Source organism: Argentina silus (assembly GCF_951799395.1).
Source record: "Argentina silus genome assembly, chromosome: 11".
In the NCBI taxonomy this organism is placed as follows: domain Eukaryota; kingdom Metazoa; phylum Chordata; class Actinopteri; order Argentiniformes; family Argentinidae; genus Argentina; species Argentina silus.
The window spans coordinates 380,755-402,922 of record NC_139665.1 but is presented as its reverse complement, the minus strand read 5'-3'; the positions used below and the strand labels follow the sequence as shown (position 1 = coordinate 402,922).

General features: G+C 47.6%; 3 protein-coding genes across 4 annotated transcripts; 1 reads left to right on the top strand and 2 right to left on the bottom strand.

The window, feature by feature from the left end:
• Positions 1-4,055: 4,055 nt before the first annotated feature.
• LOC310812298 (DNA-directed RNA polymerase III subunit RPC7-like) lies at positions 4,056-9,774 on the bottom strand (the record flags this gene model as incomplete). Its single annotated transcript, XM_083680785.1, has 8 exons — positions 9,520-9,774; positions 9,126-9,257; positions 8,617-8,746; positions 7,630-7,698; positions 6,020-6,076; positions 5,121-5,191; positions 4,865-4,987; positions 4,056-4,142 (listed from the first exon to the last, which is right to left on the bottom strand). Exons 2-8 carry the CDS (start codon positions 9,246-9,248, stop codon positions 4,056-4,058), a joined length of 660 nt encoding a protein of 219 aa, XP_083536911.1. The 5' UTR covers positions 9,249-9,257; positions 9,520-9,774.
• Positions 9,775-13,268: 3,494 nt separating this feature from the next.
• Positions 13,269-14,894, top strand: fzd1 (frizzled class receptor 1; the record flags this gene model as incomplete). The annotated part of the gene is made up of 1 exon (XM_083680512.1): positions 13,269-14,894. One exon carries the CDS (start codon positions 13,269-13,271, stop codon positions 14,892-14,894), a length of 1,626 nt encoding a protein of 541 aa, XP_083536638.1.
• A 2,034-nt stretch (positions 14,895-16,928) lies between these two features.
• On the bottom strand, positions 16,929-19,805 carry mterf1 (mitochondrial transcription termination factor 1). 2 transcript variants are annotated; one of them, XM_083680434.1, is made up of 2 exons: positions 19,692-19,805; positions 16,929-18,887 (listed from the first exon to the last, which is right to left on the bottom strand). In XM_083680434.1, exon 2 carries the CDS (start codon positions 18,855-18,857, stop codon positions 17,697-17,699), a length of 1,161 nt encoding a protein of 386 aa, XP_083536560.1. In that variant the 5' UTR covers positions 18,858-18,887; positions 19,692-19,805; the 3' UTR covers positions 16,929-17,696. The 2 variants fall into 2 exon arrangements, with proteins under 2 accessions (XP_083536560.1, XP_083536561.1); XM_083680435.1 differs by having other exon boundaries at positions 16,929-18,988; positions 19,692-19,796.
• Positions 19,806-22,168: the final 2,363 nt, after the last annotated feature.

Genomic DNA, 22,168 nt, shown 5'->3' with positions numbered 1-22,168 from the left:
ATTAGAAGATGGGTCAATTGTGGCCATGAAGGGATGCACATGGTCAGCAACAGTACTCAAATAGGCTGTGGCATTCAAGAGATGATTGATTGGTATTAACGGGCCCAAAGTGTGCCAAGTAAACATTCCCCACACCATTCCACCACCTCCACCATGAGAAGGTGTTCAGGTGTTCCACCACCTCCACCATGAGAAGGTGTCCAGGTGTTCCTCCACCATGAGGAGGTGTCCAGGTGTTCCTGATAAAGCGCTGCTGAGTGTACATTCCATTTGAACAGGGAGAACACGATGTTTACCACAGCACATTGCAACAGTGTTACCTAACCTGAACACGTTGGCTCCGTGGTTGGCGGTGAAAGTGACACAAACATGTTTTTCCTCTCTTCTAAAGCATTGTCAATGCTCAGAGTAGAGAAGAGTAGACTGCCACCCTGAGGATTACAGTGGAACTACACCATTAAACATTGTTTTTAATAAGCACTGAGATTGGTGACAATACAAAGTTGCTGTGTATCTGGGTGATGTTTGGACAATCGGAGTGATGTTTTCCAACTTCTCATCTTTGCACCTCTTGGTCAGTGATGCACAAAAGGACAAACAGTTAAAATGATTGAACAAAACAATGACTTCAATTCAATATAACCTCAGTAGTGAAACTGAGTTCATTTCCTGAACAAACGCCCACAATAAAGACTTGAGTAGAGAACACCACGCTCTCCTCTCCTCTCCTCTCCTCTCCTCTCCCCTCCTCTCCTCTCCTCTCCTCTCCTCTCCTCTCCTCTCCTCTCCTCTCCTCTCCTCTCCCCTCCTCTCCTCTCCTCTCTCCTCCTCTCCCCTCCTCTCCTCTCCTCTCCTCTCCTCTCCCCTCCTCTCCTCTCCTCTCCTCTCCTCTCCTCTCCTCTCCTCTCCCCTCCTCTCCTCTCCTCTCCTCTCCTCTCCTCTCGCCAGCATGTCTCCAGCACAGAACTCACAACTAGCAAACACACTGTACTTCCTCTTTCTAAACAGGTCAAATCTAAAATGCAGTTAGGCCTGGAATGCACAGTTAGGCTTGGAATGCACAGTTAGGCCTGGAACTACCATCCCCCCATATCTCCTGAGGTAGTGGTCTGTACAGTACAGTAATACACACCATGTTTCTGAGGAAGGAAGCTGCAATGCATGCCGGGGATCTGAAGGTAGAAACGTTTAAACAAGCTGGACAAAGAAACAAGGGTGTCATTGTGGTGTCTTCTGAAACAGGTGGTTTTAAGGTGCAGCCACCACTCTGTGTGTGTATGTGTGTGTGCATGTGTGCGTGCATGGCTGTGTGTTGCTGTGTGTGCGTGTGTGCGTGTGTGTGCGTGCATGGCTGTGTGTTGCTGTGTGTGTATGTGTGTGCGTGGCTGTGTGTTGCTGTGTGTGTATGTGTGTGTGTGTGAGTGTGTCCCACTCTAGTGACTCTACGAGGCTTGTGGACGTTTCTCAGGGCTGTTAAAATGGCTGCTGTGTTGTTTTGGTTTGATTGACAGCCTGCGTGGAGGGACACAGCCTTCTGGTCCTGGTTCCAGAGGCTGGGGACAAACATTGACTGCAGAGTTTCACACATGCAATGTGTGTGTGTGTGTGTGTATGTGCCTGCATGTGTGTGTGTGTGTGTGTGTGTGTGTGTGTGTGTGTGTGTGTGTGTGTGTGTGTGTACGTGTGTGCCAGCATGTGAGGGTTTTCCATTAGTCTCTCCAGTAGCTTTCCTCAGCTCCTACAAGATGTCCTCTCCTGCTGTTGCTGTCGGCTGTGTCTCTGTCATCCAGGAGGCCAGCAGGTGAGGCACGCAGGGACACAGCCATTGGTAAACAAAGGCTAACGTTTCATCATGTTCTCTTCTATTCATGGTGACCACGCCTACTGTCACACAGGGGAGGAGCAGGGGAGGCTGGCGGAGGTAGAAACCGGAGGACGGGCTCATTGTAATGCGTGGAATGGAATAAGGAATGGTGTCAGACACTCGTGTACACAGTGACGGTGTGACAGTGGGACAGAACAAACCACCACCACGCGTGGTTGATACCGTTCCTCATTCCGCTCCATGCATCACAATGAGCCGGTCCTCCGGTTTCTACCTCCACCAGCCTCCCCTGGAGTGGAGACGGCAGAGGCTTGTTTACAGCTCACCTGCCCTTCACAGCACATGACCAAGGTTGCGTAACATGTTTTTGTCGCTGACAGGAAATAGTTCAGTGCTACGCACACATGCAGGGCTCCAGCAAATAGTGTGTGTGTGTGTGTGTGTGTGTGTGGTCGTAACATCCCCCGTAGTAAAGACCCAGAGATGGATCCAAAACATCACCTTTAAAGGTGAAGCGTTGCTTCTCCAGGGTTCAGATCTGTTTCCAACAGCAGAAATGTTCCTCACCTGTGAAGGTCACCCTGTGAGCTTAGTGGAGAGGAAACAAGGCTTGTAGTGTACAGTGCAGTGAGTTATCAAATGTACTTATTTACTATCGCTGTGGCCTGATTTACCCCTGACCCTAACCCTAACCCTGACCCTGACCCTAACCCTAACCCTGACCCTAACCCTGACCCTGAGAAGAACTAGAACTTACAGTGCCCTGTGAAAATGTTGTATGTGTATAATGACAAATAGGACAAAATAGAGTCTGACATAATTTGGCCACCTGACAACTAACCCTAACCCTGACAACTGTCTTTCTTCACGTCTCCATTTTGGGACTGATAATGAACAGATAATGCTGTACTGACAGACACACCGGGGCTAAACTACAGCAACTATTTTCGGCTTCTGCAACCTTCCTTTGGAGGAACACCTCAGGCAGATGGGCTGAACAAGGCTGAAGCTGCATCTCAAATACAGGTCATTAGATCTCCTGGACCACTGGATACTCACCTGGTTTGTGTCATGAATGTTCGCATGAATTGGAAAATTTACAACAAACTGAAAGTTTTAATCATCATTGGAATTCCAGATGCTTTACAATTAACCTGTCCTGCGATTGTAGGACCTCCAATACATCAGGTGCCGTTGTGTTGCTAATCGATGTTGACTATTTCCATTGCATGAAGGACTGACTAAACACAGCCAGGACATTCTTTTTGCAGGGTATTGTTCTAATTCAATGATTACACTGAAATCGTTAACGTCAAACAACGGACGTCTCCGGACTGTCTCAGTAATGGTAAATAACTCCATACTGTTTTGTCAGCATTTACTGGACTACACTTGCATTACGTTGGGGGTAGAGCGCCATCTAGTGGCTGTTTGAGTAAAACAGGACCAACACAAACATAGGAGTTATAATACATTTTTATGACATTTTCTTACGTCTTTTCTTTCAAGTAGAGAGGAAAAATTCAACACTTGTAATGTAAACTCAACTCACATAGCATTATTTCACATTACAGGAAATAGGATGATTCAAGAACAGATTATTGAAAAGATTAAAACATTTAAAACAACCATCAGTTGTCCTTTGTCTCGAAACAAAGACACAAAACCAAGAAATGGCCGGGGACTTTCTCACAAAACAGAACCTATCACTGCAATTGCACATCAGTAATTATTACATAATCATAATTATTATTAAAAACATAAAATCTAGTATCAAAGTTATAAAAAGCATACAGTCCAAGGCCCTTTAGTAAAGTCCTACCACAAAGTCAGCGTTGTAACAGAGAGAACAGTAATCTCAATCTTTGGCTCCAAACCCAAACAAGGACATGTCTGGATCTCCTCTCTATATCTGCACTGAGCCATCAAAACACTGCCCTTCTATAACCTCTGACCTGTGGAATCAGACACCCAAATAGCAGCATATAACATTGTTCCTGTGATGTAGGTCTGTCTTGTACAGCAGAGTCGTCCTTCTTTGTTCCCTTAGCCAATCAAAAGTAGTGAAGATGCCTGCTGTTGTAGCAGAAGAAGAACTTAACGGTTCCTCTCCTCCTTGACTCAGTGTGGTGAGAGTCTCGTCTCTCCTCTCCTCTCCTCTCCTCTCCTCTCCTCTCCTCTCCTCTCCTCTCCTCTCCTCTCCTCTCCTCTCCCCTCCCCTCCCCTCCTCTCAGTAGGTGGCCTCATCTCCATTGTCGTCACTGTCGGCTCCGAACTCCTCTCCGTTGTCAAAGTAAGACATGATGTAGTCCGTGTCCTGGAACACAGAGAGGTCCGGTTACCATAACGATGAAGTGACCAAAACAAGAGAAAGTACTAAGGCTCAAAGAACACACGTTGAATATGATTATGAATCAGATATGAAATATACACGATATGACTGTCTGAACTCCTTCAGAACAGGACTACAAACTCACCTCTTCAGACAGGACTACAAACTCAGACAGGCCTTCCTGTAGTCTTTTTAGTTGTTTATAGTCTGTTTTGCTGCTTATTTATTTTTAAATGCCTCAGTTCAATGAGCTTTGAGATTATTCAAATGAAAAGCGTTTTACAGATCAAATATAATATTAGTCTTATTTCAGATGCGTTTGTGTCCGATATGCTGAGGTCGCATTCTAAAATGGCCGTCCATTCATCAACCTGTTGCTATGGAATCAACGTTACATTGCTTAGTAATTTGATGACGGAACAACCAGTGGTTTGAAACATTATGAACTTTTGTACTTAACATTTTTATGGGAGATAAAGTAACCATTAACTCACCAATATTTTAACTTGCCAATACTTTAACTTTCTGCTGTTACAATGTTGTTGCTAGCCAGGTTCATTATAAACAGATCAGATATGAAAGACATCTGATCTGGACCGCTTTCAAATGCCACCTGTCAGTTAATGCACAGTGTAAATGGATCCTAAGCATTCATTACAATTCTGAACAGGACCGAGGAAAACCTCGAGGTCTGAGTCATCTCTAACCTCTTCAAAGTCTTCTTCGTCAAACTCCTCTTCCTCTGGCTGCTCCTCTTCCTCATTAGCCTTCTTCTTTTCCTCGTCCTCCTCATCTTCAGAGTTCACAGCCTCCTCTTTCTTCTCAAGAGTCTGAAAAGCAGCGTCACAGTCAGAGTCGAGGCCACCCTGTCATACAGGCCCCGAACGCAACAAATACAACACTAGACATTTATTTCCTCTAACCTCTGACCCCTAGAGGGCGGCAGGTTCTGCCGTTTCTTACGTCTAGCTTGGTGAGAATCTCCTCTTTCCCCACAACAGGTTTCTTGGGGCGTTTCAGTTGAGGTGTCGGTCCTGGAGAAGAAGAGGAAAATAGGAAAACATGAAAGTCAAGCAAAGGACGGAGAGATGGTTTATCCACAACAGTTCACCCTCCTCTGGACAGAGTCACTGGTAACCCATACACACACATCCAGTAGGATTAAGACTCAGATAAATCACACATCCAATAGGATTAAGATTCAGATAAATCACACATCCAGTAGGATTAAGATTCAGATAAATCACATATCCAATCTCTCAAGACCGTCTGATGGAGAGTGTGAATGTAAATATTGCCATGTGATGATAATGAGGGCAGGTCAGATATGGGATATATGCTGAAGGTTCCGTTTACAAACAGACCACCACTAGATCCCACCTGAATCGGATCTAAAATAATCTGATTTTGTTGCATTTGTTTTGATTCTTGGCGTTGATCTTGTCAAATCTGAAGATCCTCTAGTGGTGGTTTGTCTACAACATCCTAATATACCACCATATATAAATAGATAGACTGTATTTCTGTTTATCAGTTAGTTTTTCATACAGATACTACTATTATTAATGTTTCTATTACATTATGCTATGAAGCTGAGTGAATATGTTTTTAAGCTTCCAAAAAGCATTGATACCGGTCATTTCAGGCTCTTTATACAGTGTCTGCACGCATGGACCTGAGAAAAATAGACTCCAAAAGTACTTTATGTTGCTGCTGCAGCATTCGCTGTCCGGGCTTTACGCACGCACCGATGTAGCGGTTAGCATTGACTACGGTAGGAGTCTATCAGCTCTGTCACTCCTGAAGTCTCAGGAACGGGATTTCACACAGCTGTAGCAGTCCAGTTAGGCAACATCACTTACTCTTATTCAGAGGTTTCTTCACTTTGATGCAAAGCTCTTTAGGCAACCTGCTCCAGTCTGAAACGTGAACACAAGACATCAGAAACAGGTTCACTACATCAACAACCACACCAAGAAACAGGTTCACAGGCCAACCACACCCAAAGTGTTCAAGAAGGCGAATGTACGGCCTCAAGCACCTAAAGAGATTTGAGACTTCTACTGTGGCGCCATAGAGAGTCTCCTGACGGGCTGTTTCACCACCTGGTACGGCAGCGGCTCCAGCAAGGAACGCAAGGCGCTGGGAAGGGTGGCGATTACCACCCAGCAGCCCTACAACCCTAACCCTAACCCTACAACCCTCACCCTAACCCTACAACCCTCACCCTAACCCTACAACCCTCACCCTAACCCTAACCCTACAACCCTCACCCTAACCCTACAACCCTAACCCTACAACCCTCACCCTAACCCTAAAACCCTACAACCCTCACCCTAACCCTACAACCCTCACCCTAACCCTACAACCCTAACCCTACAACCCTCACCCTAACCCTAAAACCCTACAACCCTCACCCTAACCCTACAACCCTCACCCTAACCCTAACCCTACAACCCTCACCCTAACCCTACAACCCTAACCCTACAACCCTCACCCTAACCCTAAAACCCTACAACCCTCACCCTAACCCTACAACCCTCACCCTACAACCCTCACCCTAACCCTACAACCCTCACCCTAACCCTACAACCCTCACCCTACAACCCTCACCCTACAACCCTCACCCAGGCAGGAGTACAGGAGCCTAAGAACACCACACAACAGCCTGAGGAACAGCTTTTTCCCCCAGGCCATAAGACTGCTAAATAACACACACACACACACACACACACACACACACACACACACACACACACACACACACACACACACACACACACACACACACACACACACACACACACACACACACACACACACACACACACACACACACACACAGTGCAATCCAACCCCTGTGCCTTAAATGTATAGAATTTGAAATGTTATTGCCTCTTATATTTTGCTATTATATTTTATATGTCTTTTATATTTACTATGTACCCCCAGATTGTACTTGTATAACCGGAGTGACAAATAAACATCTTCATCTTAATCTCACATCACACAGTCACAGTCATCTGGCGCCATCTGTTGGTGGCAAACTACCACTGCACCAAAAACACTGTGCTCCCCTCATAGAGGTGCATAGAGTAGGCACCTGCTGTCTTTAACATAGAGATGCATAGAGTAGGCACCTGCTGTCTTTAACATAGAGATGCATAGAGTAGGCACCTGCTGTCTTTAACATGTCTTTTGCATAGAGTAGGCACAGACATGGCTGCTGAGGACTATTAAAATCCCAATGGTATGTGGTATGTCATTCACGACAGAGAAAAGTCGGGGAGAGCTGTTCTAGGATCAGCCCTTGGAAGACTGATCTGAGGGCATTCTATCCTAGAGGACTGATCTGAGGGCATTCTACCGTAAAGGACTGATCTAGGGCGGCATTCTACCCTACAGGACTGATCTGGGGGGGAATTCTACCCTAGTCCTTCCCCAAACCTGCCCCCAGAAATGCGTGCCTCACCTGGGCTCCACTCGATGCTGCTGTCCTTGGGTTCTCCAGTCTGGTACTTATCAGAGTAACGGTCCACATCTACGGGAGCATCAGGATCACAGTTACAGAAACATGCTACAAACATTCTTCAGAAGCTTCCTCTCATATGTGTGGTGAGCTAGTTCAGTTAGATAGTTCAGTTAGATAGTTCAGTAAGACAGTTCAGTTAGATAGTTCAGTAAGATAGTTCAGTAAGACAGTTCAGTAAGACAGTTCAGTTAGATAGTTCAGTAAGACAGTTCAGTAAGACAGTTCAGTAAGACAGTTCAGTTAGATAGTTCAGTTAGATAGTTCAGTAAGACAGTTCAGTAAGACAGTTCAGTTAGATAGTTTGGAGACTAGCCGTTGTCTACAGTGACCCTGCATGACTGTTAGCCATCACTAAATGTTAACCAGGGCTCAAAATTAACTTGTTTCACTTGGTAGCACCAGTGCTCCCAAACTAGAGCATTTAGGAGCACCTATATGTAGCAGGCCTGTAAAGGTGTACTCCACCTCTCTGTTGGGTGGTCACCCATCACCAAATGAGATCCACTGAACTCTAAACCTGACTGCAAATGACGGGTGTGTCATCCATACAAGCCTATTCTACCACTACATGTACAGCCATGTTGAGCTGCCTGGCTGGGTTAAATAACAAAGATAAACACTTAAAAACCATCTAGATCGATTCATCGACAACATATCTAAAAATGAATGCAAGTGTAGTAAATAGTGAACCATCACTTTAAAACATAATGAAAAATTAAAGTATGTAATGGGCTAAGAAATGTGGTATGTAAAAGGAGTATGGTATTACATCCATCTTGTCAACCCCTAAGCCAGGTGGAATTTTAACCATCTTGCTTATCCAATCCATCTACACAATCGTCTAATGGTGAAGGCCTCAGGGCTGATCTGGGATTCAGGGTGAGCAGAAATCCCCTCCAGTTTCCTGCTCTGTTTAACCCAACTCACCTCTCTTGGGCGCGGCCCGTCTGATGTAGAAGGGCAGGTTCTTAGTGGCGGCCCGCAGCTCCTGTTTGAGGGCCAGCATGTACTCCACCTCCTCCCCCGTCTGCAGGGGCGCCGGCTGGGCCGTCATGGGCTGCGCGCCGCGGGAGGAACGCAGCGAGGAGAGGAGAGGAGAGGAGAGGAGAGGAGAGGAGAGGAGAGGAGAGGAGAGGAGAGGATAGAGAGGAGAACTAATAACGTCACTCGCAGCCAGGCAATCAATCACACACTTGATTCATGACCTCAAATGGCAGAGCTGAAACACTGATGCAGTCCTGCAGAGGCCACAGGTCGGTTCATTTAGATATTTGCACTAATAAACCGTGACCAGGCTGTGGGAGATTCTCCACTGCTACTGCCCATTGGTTTGGTGACTGTTTCACCAACACTGGCAATGTTACATAAGAAAAGCACAAGCATACACCTGACTGACTGGCGGACAGGCGGACAGGCGGACAGGCGGGGACACTCACAGGGAACAGCGGGGAGGGTTTGTTGGTGGACGGGGGCAGACTGTCGCCCCTCCCGATCCCCACGTCCTCCAGGTTGAAGGTCATCTGCCCCCTTCCCCGACCTCTGCCTCCTCGTCCAGCCATGGAGATCCTCTGCAGGCCAGACAGGGGGAACAAGCCCCGTATTAACTCAATACATGAGCTCGCTAGCTAGCAACAATACAACACTAGTGACATGAAGGTGTTGGACCTGGTAGCAGCTGGTTGAAACCCTCGGCTGGGAAACGTGACTTGGTTAAATGTAAATGTTTCTACTGACGACGGACTGAGACGTCGTGGTTCTGTTCCCGGATCTGGGGATGGACGGACCGCTGTTCTGACATTACATCCATTCCCACAGTTTGTTCCAACTTACCAAGATGTTTCAGTTGAGGTCAATAAGTAGCTGGTCAGACTCGTGTTCGTTCGCTGATTAAAAGGCTGCAGTGTGAAAGCAGACAGCTTGGTGCTCGGCTAGCCTGTTAGTGACCTGCTAACGTCAGACCTCTTTTAACATGCCGTCTCAGAACAGCGCAGGCTACGATACGGATCCACAGGTTCTGTTTATGTCTATATTCTTGTCTTTATGTCGATCTAATCTGACATTATTCTGGTGGAAACGACCGTTCATTCATTCTGATCTAGAACACGCGAACCGGATGTTTTCATCCCCCTGGACTCCACGTGTGGTGCAGCTTCACTAAACGTCCTCTGGAAACAACAGCAACACTCACTGGTTCCGTCTTCAGGTTCCGTTTAGGCTGGCTAGACAGCACTAGGAGAGAAAGGAGAACAGACAAATGCCTGGGCTGTTGTACGGTGTTGGTCAAAGCGACGAGCTTGTTTGACTTCAGAATTGAACCCGACTAGAATTCAGGCGAGAACAGGCGGGAGGAGTGTATCTGTGCGTCTGTGTGGTCTCAAGTTGGACTCCTCCGACCGGCCGCTAGAGGTCGTTGTTGCTTTAGTGTCTCCTCTACAGTCCGACCGCAGCTGATGTTAAACCTCCAACATCCATTCTCACCTCGAGTTAGTACCTTTGTTTATTAGCCCTGAACTAGGCTCTATCTGAGACCAGTGGCAGGCACAGGGCTCCAACTGTCAAAGCTGTGAGGGACACTGAGCTGGGAGGCCGGTCTCCCCCCCCTACCACCACCACCAATAGTCCTGTTCAGGGATGAAGTGGGGGTGAAACAGGAGTCTGGTCAGACCACATGGTCGGTCTCCTCCATGAATATGAACCCATTCTGGAAACTCCTGCTGAACACACAGGGGCAGAAGCTCCCGCCCTAATTGAATGGAACAGAAGAATGAAGAATGGAGAATGGTATCAAACACACATTCCTCATTCCATTCCATGCAATACAAGAAAGCTCAGATTTCTACCTCCACCAGCCTCCCCTGGACCCATGCCAAGATGTACAATCCTGCGAATCCAAGATTGAGATTGAGATTGAGATTGGAGGTTGACATTTCTACCTCCACCAGCCTCTGGCCCATAGAGGCCGAGCAAAGCCTTCATTCTCAGTTGTGTTAGTGTGGTAGCTCAGAGGGAGTGGGGGGGTTATGAATTATTCACCTCTTGATAAGGTTGAATTAAAAGTGCCTCTCCCTTGTTCAGGGAGTTAATGTGTGTGTTTTCCTAGCCATAGGAGCATTCTTCATATTAGCTATGCTTCAGAAATCAAAGGATTCCTCAAAGGTTGCATTATGCTAGTCTTTGAATGAATGAACTCAGAGCATTAATAAGGCCTGGGGTTTTATGTCGGAAAAATGTGTTCCCTGATCCATAATGTAATTATAAGAAGATAGTAATGAAGAGCACAGCATTTCTCCCCCAGAATTTACCTTCACAATATGACACAGAATTCATATCACCCTTCAATATTTATCTACCTTATTATGCATTTTTGATAAACCCCTTCTTCTCTCTGACGTCTCCCTGGCCAGTCAACGCTTTAAAAGAACATAAGATAAAACAATTTCTTTATTTACATTAATTATTAAAAAAAAAAATGAAAGCGAGAACGTCCCAGGCCAGTACAATCTGAAGTGTAGTTTCCTCTACAAAGTAGTGTGTGTGTGTGTGTTCACCAACAATCTGTCAGGGGAAATCCTCTCTAATGAAGGCTTTTTAGATGGATTGACTCATCTGCAGGCATATATATGTTAAATATATGTATATATATTGCGTATATGTGTTAAATATATGTATATATATATCATATATATCAAACATCATTCCTCATTCCATTCCATGCATTACAATGAGCCCCGTCCTCCGATTTCTACCTCCACCAGCCTCCCCTGGTGTGAACGTATAGCCTAACTGGGTGCGAGCCTCTCTCTGGGTGAGAGCCTCTCTCTGGGTGCGAGCCTCTCTCTGGGTGAGAGCCTCTCTCTGGGTAGGAGCCTCTCTCTGGGTGAGAGCCTCTCTCTGGGTAGGAGCCTCTCTCTGGGTGAGAGCCTCTCTCTGGGTGAGAGCCTCTCTCTGGGTGAGAGCCTCTCTCTGGGTAGGAGCCTCTCTCTGGGTGAGAGCCTCTCTCTGGGTAGGAGCCTCTCTCTGGGTAGGAGCCTCTCTCTGGGTGAGAGCCTCTCTCTGGGTGAGAGCCTCTCTCTGGGTGAGAGCCTCTCTCTGGGTAGGAGCCTCTCTCTGGGTAGGAGCCTCTCTCTGGGTGAGAGCCTCTCTCTGGGTGAGAGCCTCTCTCTGGGTGAGAGCCTCTCTCTGGGTAGGAGCCTCTCTCTGGGTGAGAGCCTCTCTCTGGGTGAGAGCCTCTCTCTGGGTAGGAGCCTCTCTCTGGGTAGGAGCCTGGAGAGAGTTTTAATTCTGGTCTGTCAGCTTGTTGCTCTGAAGCATGAATGAGCTGAAACAACTTTCCCATGCAGCCACAAAGCACCAAACCCACCCAGTAAACTGAATTAGCATGATGTTTTAAGAAATTAAACAAGGGCAGGTCACATGCATGCACACACACACACACACACACAATTAGAAATAGATATAATAAATGTATAATTCTACATTTGCAACTGCCACTGAAGCTATGAAAGTTTATTCCAACATTCCCTAAAGGCATCCTAAAGAAATATGTTTGCATTTACCTTTCATTTCAAACTTCCATTCTTCCTGCATTTCAACTCAGATTAGTCGTTTGTGGCCTTTTGTTTTTCTTGGCAGATCCAACAGAACAGGGCCCCAGTAGAGTCTGGTAAACAGAACAGGGCCCCAGTAGAGTCTGGTAAACAGAACAGGACCCCAGTAGAGTCTGGTAAACAGAACAGGACCCAGTAGAGTCTGGTAAACAGAACAGGGCCACAGTAGAGTCTACTGGGTACAGATACATGTCCTCCTACAGATACATGTCCTCCTACAGATACATGTCCTCCTACAGATACATGTCATCCTACAGATACATGTCCTCCTACAGAATCATTACTACACAAACAAAGCTGCTTTATCTTTCTGTTTTAAACAGAGATGGAGAAAACATGATGGCATTAAACCACATTCCTTTTAGATACCTAAAAATATGTATGACTATGATCATCACATACAGAACACAGTAAAAAAAACAATTTGATTTATCTGTTTTTATCTTTATATTTATGTTACAATGTTGTGTATGTTTAGTTCATAGAGTACATTAAACAACCACGCTGCATTAGTTAGATATGGCCCACTGGAATGCACGAATTCAAGAACCATGAACATATTTGGGAGATGAAAATATTGAACATATTTTGGGAACCATGAGCATATTATGGAAGATAGAGATGATCCCTAAAAACAGAACCATCTGTTTCCAGGCTCCTCCCTGAGTAGTGGGCGCCTGTAGCTAACAGCTCCATACGGCTGAACCTCACCAAACAGTCGGGGGACGTCGTTGTGGCTGCGCTCTGGCAAGAGACGGATACATCTGTGTGTGTTAGTTCTGTGTAAGGGGTCGACTTTACTGCAGAAGAGGCCATCTCTCCTCAAGGACATACAGGAAGCGGTAGTCGAGTTTGGTTTGATATTGTTCTGAACCAGAACACTGACTGGTGCCGTCAGGCGCTTGCGTGTTTACGCGCAGAAGTGACGCGTGTTGGAATCAATTCAGAACGACGAAAGACAAAGTTTCAGGGATGTTTTTCCTGTCGTTTTCTCCGATTATTTTAGGACTCATTTCAACAGTGAACAGTCAGTATGGCGACCGTGGGATGTCTGTTCCTGAACACGGCTTCTGTCAACCCATTTCCATCCCTCTCTGCACTGACATCGCCTATAACCAAACTATTATGCCGAATCTATTAGGACACACGAACCAGGAGGACGCGGGGCTGGAAGTGCACCAGTTTTATCCGCTTGTGAAGGTGCAGTGTTCTCCAGACCTCCGGTTCTTCCTGTGCTCCATGTATGCCCCGGTGTGTACGGTGTTGGAGCAGGCCCTGCCGCCGTGCCGGTCTCTCTGCCAGCGGGCCAGGCAGGGCTGCGAGGCGTTGATGAACAAGTTCGGTTTCCAGTGGCCGGACAGCCTCGCCTGCGACGGCTTCCCGGTCCACGGGGCTGGAGAGCTCTGCGTCGGCCAAAACATGTCCAGCCCCGCCGCTATGAACCCTACTGCGGAGGTAACAGTGTCACCCTACGTGCATAAGCCTTTTAAAGCACAATTTAAATGCCCTGTTTCTTTGAGAGTGCCCCCGTATCTGAACTACCGTTTCCTGGGGGAGAAGGACTGTGGCGCGCCGTGTGAGACCTCCAAACACCACGGGATGATGTACTTCAACCAGGACGAGCTGAGATTCGCCAGGATATGGATCGTAATGTGGTCTGTGCCGTGCTGCGCCTCCACCCTGTTCACGGTGCTGACTTACTTGGTGGACATGACGAGGTTCAGCTACCCGGAGCGGCCCATCGTGTTCCTGTCCGGCTGCTACACCGTGGTGTCGGTGGCCTACATGGCCGGGTTCTTGCTGGGGGACACAGCGGTCTGCAACGACAGGTTTGAGAGCGACTTCAAAACGGTCGTCCAAGGCACTAAGAAAGAGTGGTGCACCATTCTGTTCATGATGCTCTACTTCTTCAGCATGGCCAGCTCCCTCTGGTGGGTGATCCTGGCGCTGACCTGGTTCTTATCAGCGGGGATGAAATGGGGAAACGAGGCGATCGAGGCCCACTCCCAGTACTTCCACCTGGCGGCATGGGCCGTGCCCGCCGTGAAGACCATCGCCGTGCTGGCTGTGGGCCAGGTGGACGGAGACGTCCTGAGCGGGGTGTGTTTTGTGGGCATCAACAGCGTGTCTGCCCTCCGAGGCTTCGTCCTGGCTCCCCTCTGCGTCTACCTGTTCCTCGGCACCTCCTTCCTGCTGGCCGGCTTCGTTTCACTGTTCCGGATCCGGACCATCATGAAACATGACGGCACCAAGACGGAGAAGCTGGAGAAGCTGATGGTCCGGATAGGCATCTTCAGCGTCCTCTACACCGTCCCGGCCACCGTGGTCATCGCCTGCTGCTTCTACGAGCAGGCGTTCAGAGAGGACTGGGAGAGGAGCTGGGTCAGTCGGACGTGTAGAAACTACGCGGTGCCTTGTCCTGCGCAGCACCACCCGCAGGTGTCTCCGGACTTCACCGTCTTCATGATCAAGTACCTGATGACGCTGATCGTGGGGATCACCTCAGGGTTCTGGGTCTGGTCCAGTAAAACCCTCAACTCCTGGAGGAGGTTCTATACCAGGCTGGCAAGCACGAAACAGGGGGAGACAGCGGTGTGAGGCCCGGGTGTGTTGACCCCTAAACCAGACTCTCTCTCACACACACACACCTCTCACCAGCACCTAAGACATTTGCACTGACTCTCTGCACATCAACTATGTACACACACACACACACTCTCCTATCACACACACACACACATACACACACTCTCCTATCACACACACACACACACACACACACACACACACACACACATACACACACTCACTCTCCTATCACACACACACACACACACACAAACTCAAGAATAGCCATTGGAGACTTTTATACTAATAGTTGTAAATAATCTTTTTTTTTTAAGACTTTTGTAAGTAGCCTATATATTTGTATTTGAGATTAACCGTACATTTTGATTTCTGAAAATATTAACTGTTGTGAATGGATTCACTGACCACTGGGTTCTGAGTGAATAAACCCTTGGATACATAACTGACTGTTCGCTGGTGCACCGCTGAACTTGTGTTCTTTCATAAAACAATGTTTTGGAAATGGTCAACCAGACGGTGGACTTTGCTGTATTTTATGGGTCATAACAACCTTTATTATCTCAATGCTGCATTAGAGTCCACTTTATCAAAATGAGAGACAGTTTATTTCTTTCTCCATGTTGTTATTTTCTCCTGATATTCATATTCTTGTAATGTTACCGTGACTACAGACTCTGACCTGGAGAGACCCTGTATATTAGATACGGTGATGATATCAACGTTGCTCCTTTTAACAAATCATATTTTAGAAATGTGAAAGCCATCTTTTTAAAACTCAAAGATTAATTTTAATGTCCCCTCAAGCTGTGAGAATGCTAGCCACCGTTCTGAGATGCACAGTCCAGCCTTGGTCTCTTCTGAAGAGGGTCGCAGTGAGTCGGCCTGGGCTTCATCCAGCTGACAACCTGTCTGTTTACAGACACAGGACTGTTCTCTGGTGACTCAGCACAAAGAACTGGTCTTAACAGGGTGGATTGACCTGCACACTAAGGCCAACGTGTTTTAGCGTCATTTAGCACACTGTAATCCTTCTTTCATTCACTTGTTCTTCACAAAGCAATAAAACAGAAGACTGGTCTTTCCTGAGCCATGCTATGTTTCCCTAACCATGTACTGTACACATTTATTTATGTAACATTTATAACATTTAATACAGTTTGTTAACCAAACAATGTTTACAAAGGGCCAATTCAGAGATGGACTGAAGTCAAACGTTAAGCACTTCAAACCCTAACCCTCTATCCTTATTCAGACCTCAGAGTTATGAACGTAGTTCACGGGATGGGGTTTGCTCATGTGGAAAGGTTGTCTAGTGCCTCTAGTGGCATGTTGAAGTATAGCATCAACAGTGATATTCTGTGTGATGATCGGCTAAAGTAAAGCAAATCATATTCATCAGGAATCTTACAGAAAAAAGAATCCACTTGTCATGTCTGATTTTTTAAATAAACAAAGACTATCCTACAATGAAGATGGCATTAAATATCTATAATATACAGACAGCTGTCTCCCCACTCGTCCCATCCTGTCTCATCCCATCTTGTCTCCCCACTCATCCCATCCTGTCAGCAGCAGCTTGTCATGGTGAATTGCAGGGATGTGGGGGAGTTGATACAAGTGAGAAGATTTCATTTATGTCATCAAACTTTATTTAACCAGTTCCAGAGGTACAGAGACTTGTATTACACCTGAAGATGCTAATAAAATCTGATTCAGATTATTGAGTGTTTTCTCTCCTTCACATGACATCTCCAACCCAATGTAGAGTTGTGTTCAATTACAACATCGTTAATTAGGGGTTGAAGCCTGAATTAGTTTCTTCTGAAGTCCAGCCCCAACCCTAACCCTAACGCTTCTGAAGTCCAGCCCCAACCCTAACCCTAACCCTTCTGAAGTCCAGCCCCAACCCTAACCCTAACCCTAGCCCTAACCCTAACCCTAACCCCAACCCTAACCCCAACCCTAACCCTAACCCTAACCCCAACCCTAACCCTAACCCTAACCCTAACCCCAACCCTAACCCTAACCCTAGTACCTGCTTGTGGTATTGTCAGATAAGAGACCACCCCTCCTCACATCAGAGGCCAGAAGGAGAAAAACACAACTTTGGAGCTTATTGACCTGTGGAACTAATCGAGCTGAGATGAGCCCATTATTATTGATTAATATAACTTATAAATGCCTCATTAGTAGCAATTAGTATGCTAATACTAGTATGCTACCCCATCCAAATCCAGAATGTAAGGTTGTTTCACTCTACTGTTTGTAAACAACAACTTATTTACAATCAAATAATGTATAATTTATAAATATGTTTAAAACGATCATGTTTATGTCTATGAATTTGAGAATCCCATCCTTCAGATCAAGCGGTGGGGCTGCCATTTCTACAAATGAAACCCGGATTGTAGCTTTAAGAAGCAACTCATTGGGTACCTTGTTGTTTGTTTTAAATGAGTGTCTCCTGATAACTTTTCTAACTTTTCCAGTTAACTTTTCTTATTGAAACCTTGTCAATTATAGAGAAAAGCATATTGTGCAAATACATTATTGGTTCATTTACATTTATGGCATTTAGCAGACGCCTCGATCATTTAGCAGACGCCTTCATCCTTTAGCAGACACCTTGATCCAAAGCGACTTACAACAAATACATTTGTTTAAGTAAAGTTCAAACAGTGACATAAATCTGGGTGTCTCCCAATAGTTCATCAAAGGCAAACAAAGTAACATGGTTAGGGTTGGTTGGTTTAAACATAGTCCAAACAAAGTAACATGCTTATTCTGATCATAACCCCAAATCGATGCAACTCATTCTTGAGAGAGAGCCAGTCTTTCCAACTTGGCGTCAAACCGTTTGCGACTGCTGTCCAGGATGTTGATGCCGTGGTGTGTAAAGTCGTATCGGACCCTGTGCAGCTCCTCCAGCCGGCCCGTGATGTTCTGGGTGCTGTACTCCAGGACCTTGGGCTTCTCCAGTATCTGCTGCAGTGTGATGCCAGCGTGGAGCAGACAGTCCAGCTTGGAGCTCAGTGTGTCCAGCCCGATGTACAGCACCGCGGGGTATGTCACCATCAGCTTCTTAAAGTCTGCCTTCCTACATCCCAGCGACCCCAACTTCTCCTGGAGGTTCTTGAAGTTCTTCTTCAGATACACGCTGGAGAGGTCCAGGATCTCGGCCCCCGGTCCTTGCAGGAGAGCAAGGAGCTCCTGGTCGCTTAGCTTGAGCGATGTTTTCAGGAAGTTGATGTTGGCCGTGACCCTCTTGGTGCTGCGGATGAGGATGTAGAGGTTCTTAGTGATCACCGTCTTGGCGAACTGCTCGGGGTCCTCCCCACCTAGCTGGACGCACATGTCCTCCAGCAGCTCCACCATCTGCCGGTTGAGCTCCACGCTGTTGGAGAAGGTCCGTGGTGCCGTGGTGAGCAGCCGGTGGAGGTCCTTGGTGTTGAGGCCCAGCGAGCTCAGGAACAGGATGTTCTTCTCCAGGTTCTCGTTGTCGCTCGAGCGGAAGAAGGACTCGGGCGAGCGGTCCAGGATGCTGACGATCTCGCAGTCCGTCCTGAAGACGCTCCTCCAGAGCGCCCAGCGCTGCTCCAGGTGCTCGCCGGAGCGCGTGATGGCACGGGGGAAGCGGGAGATGATGCCAGCCACCACCTTGCGGCTGGCGCCCTTGCTGTGCAGGAAGTGAGCCAGGCCTTGCTCGTTGGTGATGGCCTTGCGGAACACGCCGGGCTGCCGTTGGCGGGCCTTGGTCACGTCCACACCCATGAAGGTCAGGTTCTCCAGCAGAGACTCGTTCTCAGGTACTGCCGCCAGCGCTGAGTCGATGGCGTTTGGCGCGACAGTGCACGGTCCCCTGGGGGGGCAGACGGAGGCCATCCTGGCTGGGGGAGCGGCCACTCTGAGGCCCATGGCTGTTGCAGGGGTCCAGACGCCCAGCAGAGCTCTGACTCCTGGAATCAATGTCATCTTCAATCAAGTCAAGACATGGCAGGACACCTAACAGGAAACATGTAGGATAATTATATTACATGGAAAAATCACATCTACCTCTGCTAATGTGTTGTGTAGTGATGACATCAGGTCACTGATCCAGATTACTGAACACATCAGGATGAGAGATTATAAAACGATATTATTAGTTTTATGAGATTAAAACAGAAAATGATACAACCCGATTGGAGCTAAACCCACAGGGCAGATCTAACATATAGCTTTAGCTTCCCCTTTATTTAACTACCTAGGCTAACATGTTAGTAACAGAGTAAGTTACTGCATCAGAGGGTAACATCCATTAATAGAGTATTTTCATACAAAAACACTGTGAATGTATTTCACTGCTCTCTTCATCAGTCAGACAAGTGTCAGATACCAAAAGCCTGACTTCGGCTAGAGCCTAGTCCAGTCCAGCCTAGTCCAGTCCAGTCCAGCCTAGTCTAGTCTAATCTAGTCCAGTCTAGTCTACTCTAGTCTACTCCAGTCTAGTCTAGTCTAATCTAGTCCAGTCTAGTCTACTCTAGTCTAGTTCAGTCTACTCCAGTCTAGTCTAGTCTAATCTAGTCCAGGCTAGTCTAGTCTGGTCTAGTCCAGTCCAATCTAGTCCAGGCTAGTCTAGTCTAGTCTAGTCTAGTCTAGTCTAATCTAGTCCAGGCTAGTCTAGTCTAGTCTAGTCTAGTCTAGTCCTGAGTTAGAGTACAGAGGCTGGAGCCTCTAGTTTAGTTCTTGGTTATTCTCTACAAAATGATGATCGAAACGGTTTTAAAAAGTAAAACAAATTCTGTGGAATTAATTTCACGGACTCACCTTTAGTTTGGTATTAAAGTCTTTAAACATACTTTAGATGATTAGTTTGGTATTGAAGTATTAAACAGTTTAATTCTGTTAGTTAGACTGTTAGTTTCGTTTCGTCGAAAGTAGCGCCGAGTGATGACGTCAGAGAGGGCTAGTAGGCGGGCCTGTAGTTGTGTCTCCGCCCCCTGGCGGCGCGGAGGGGACCGGCGGTTCTTCCGGCGCCCAGGCTGCTCGAACCCACAGCAGCCGCGGAGTGGCGCCATGCGATTTCTATTTACCGGTTATGTAGATATGTGCCAGAATTATCATGCATCTGTAAAAACCAACACCTGTAATTTTGTCTCCAAGGATAATTATTTTCAATCGATGAAGTATATTTCATTGAAACATATACAGCAATACAAGGAAAGCCATGGATTGGACACAATACAGTCTACCAAATAAATACATAACAGTCTACTGAATAGATACATAACAGTCTACTGAATAGATACATAACAGTCTACTGAATAGGGGATGCACTTAATGTTCCTGTGTTTTTCTTCCTTTGGCTCTTCCAAAGCATCGCTGACTCCAGAGAAGAGTGCGCCACGGGAGCCAGAGATGGTCGACATAACCACCCACCCATCTAGCTGGCAGCATTGTCAGGCTTCCTATGTATGTTCAAGGTTATCGGCCAGAAGGAGCGGAGTCTGAATTACAATGGCCACTTGAGTAAGCCGAGAGAAGTACCATTTTGTATCTTTATCTTTTATACTTTTACAAGACAGATACTGCTAATGTATTCCATCTTTCGCCACCAAAGAGCGTTCCAATCAGTTCCTCTAACCCTAACCGTAACCCTAACCCTAACCCAAAGAGCGTTCTAATCAGTTCCTCTTTACGCTGGGGAGCGAGGAAGGTTGTCTGCCTTGGTCGTTGAGCTGCAGTATCCCAGCAGCCGTCTGAGGCCCCTGCGCCTCTGTCAGCTGTCCACTTCAGTTCCAATCATCGAAGCTGAAGGGCTCCACAGAAAGACACAAGGATCAGCCTCCGTCTCCCCTTGATGAGCCCCTCTAAGAAAGACTGTTTATTTGCCATGCAATCAATGAATCACAATTCACAATTGTTGGAATGGGTCTTTTTGCACACACCCCCCCTGAGACAACACACACGCACTGCACACCCCCCCTCCGAGACAACACACGTGCACACCCCCCCAGGGAGAACAGAGCGCTGGGCTCTGGGCACAGGGTCAGCCAAGTCAGCGCCCCTGGAGCAATTTGGGGTTAAGTGCCTTGCTCAAGGGCACAACGGCAGTGGTAGGGACCTGGATATGATGCCAGCAACCCTCCAGTCACCAGCTCACATCCAGATCCCTCCTGGAGCGGGGATCGAACCAGCAACCTTCCGATTGCTGGCCGGCCTCTTTAACCTCCAGGCTACCTGCCGCCCCTGCTCTGCTCATCCATATTTTAATACAGCACAGTGCTATCTTCATTATTCAAATAGATGTTTTCCTCTTCTCCTTTACAGCGATGCCGGCTCTAATCTGAGTGGTGTGGAGGGAGAGAGGGAGGGAGGGGGAGAGAGAGGGAGGGAGAGAGAGAGGGAGGGAGGGAGGGAGAGAGGGAGGGAGGGAGAGAGAGAGAGGGAGGGAGGGAGGGAGAGGGAGGGAGGGAGGGAGGGAGAGGGAGAGGGAGGGAGGGAGGGAGGGAGGGAGGGAGGGAGGGAGAGAGAGGGAGGGAGGGAGGGAGGGAGGGAGGGAGAGGGAGAGGGAGGGAGGGAGGGAGGGAGAGAGAGGGAGGGAGGGAGAGAGGGAGGGAGGGAGAGAGAGAGAGGGAGGGAGGGAGGGAGAGGGAGGGAGGGAGAGGGAGAGGGAGGGAGGGAGGGAGAGGGAGAGGGAGGGAGGGAGGGAGGGAGAGAGAGGGAGGGAGGGAGGGAGGGAGGGAGAGGGAGAGGGAGGGAGGGAGAGGGAGAGGGAGGGAGGGAGGGAGGGAGAGGGAGGGAGGGAGGGAGGGAGGGAGGGAGGGAGAGGGAGGGAGGGAGGGAGAGGGAGGGAGGGAGGGAGAGGGAGGGAGGGAGGGAGGGAGGGAGGGAGAGGGAGGGAGGGAGGGAGGGAGGGAGGGAGGGAGAGGGAGGGAGGGAGGGAGAGGGAGGGAGGGAGGGAGGGAGAGGGAGGGAGGGAGGGAGGGAGGGAGGGAGGGAGGCCCAATATTAGCCTTTTTTTGTGACAATAATCAACAGAGAACAGCGTTTTACATTACGACCCCCTCCCCGACCCCCTCCCCGACCCCCTCCCCGACCCCCTCCCCGACCCCCTCCTCAACCCCCTCCCCGACCTACAGCCATTAAAGAGACCTGTTTGTCTTGTTATTGATGACTACATTTCAAGCTTCCTCTCAACAGTGTAAATATCAGGATGTAACAATAAAAATACAATAATAACACAACAGGCAATAAGTGTAAGATAACATCAGCAATACAGTCGACAGAGTCGACAGAACAGT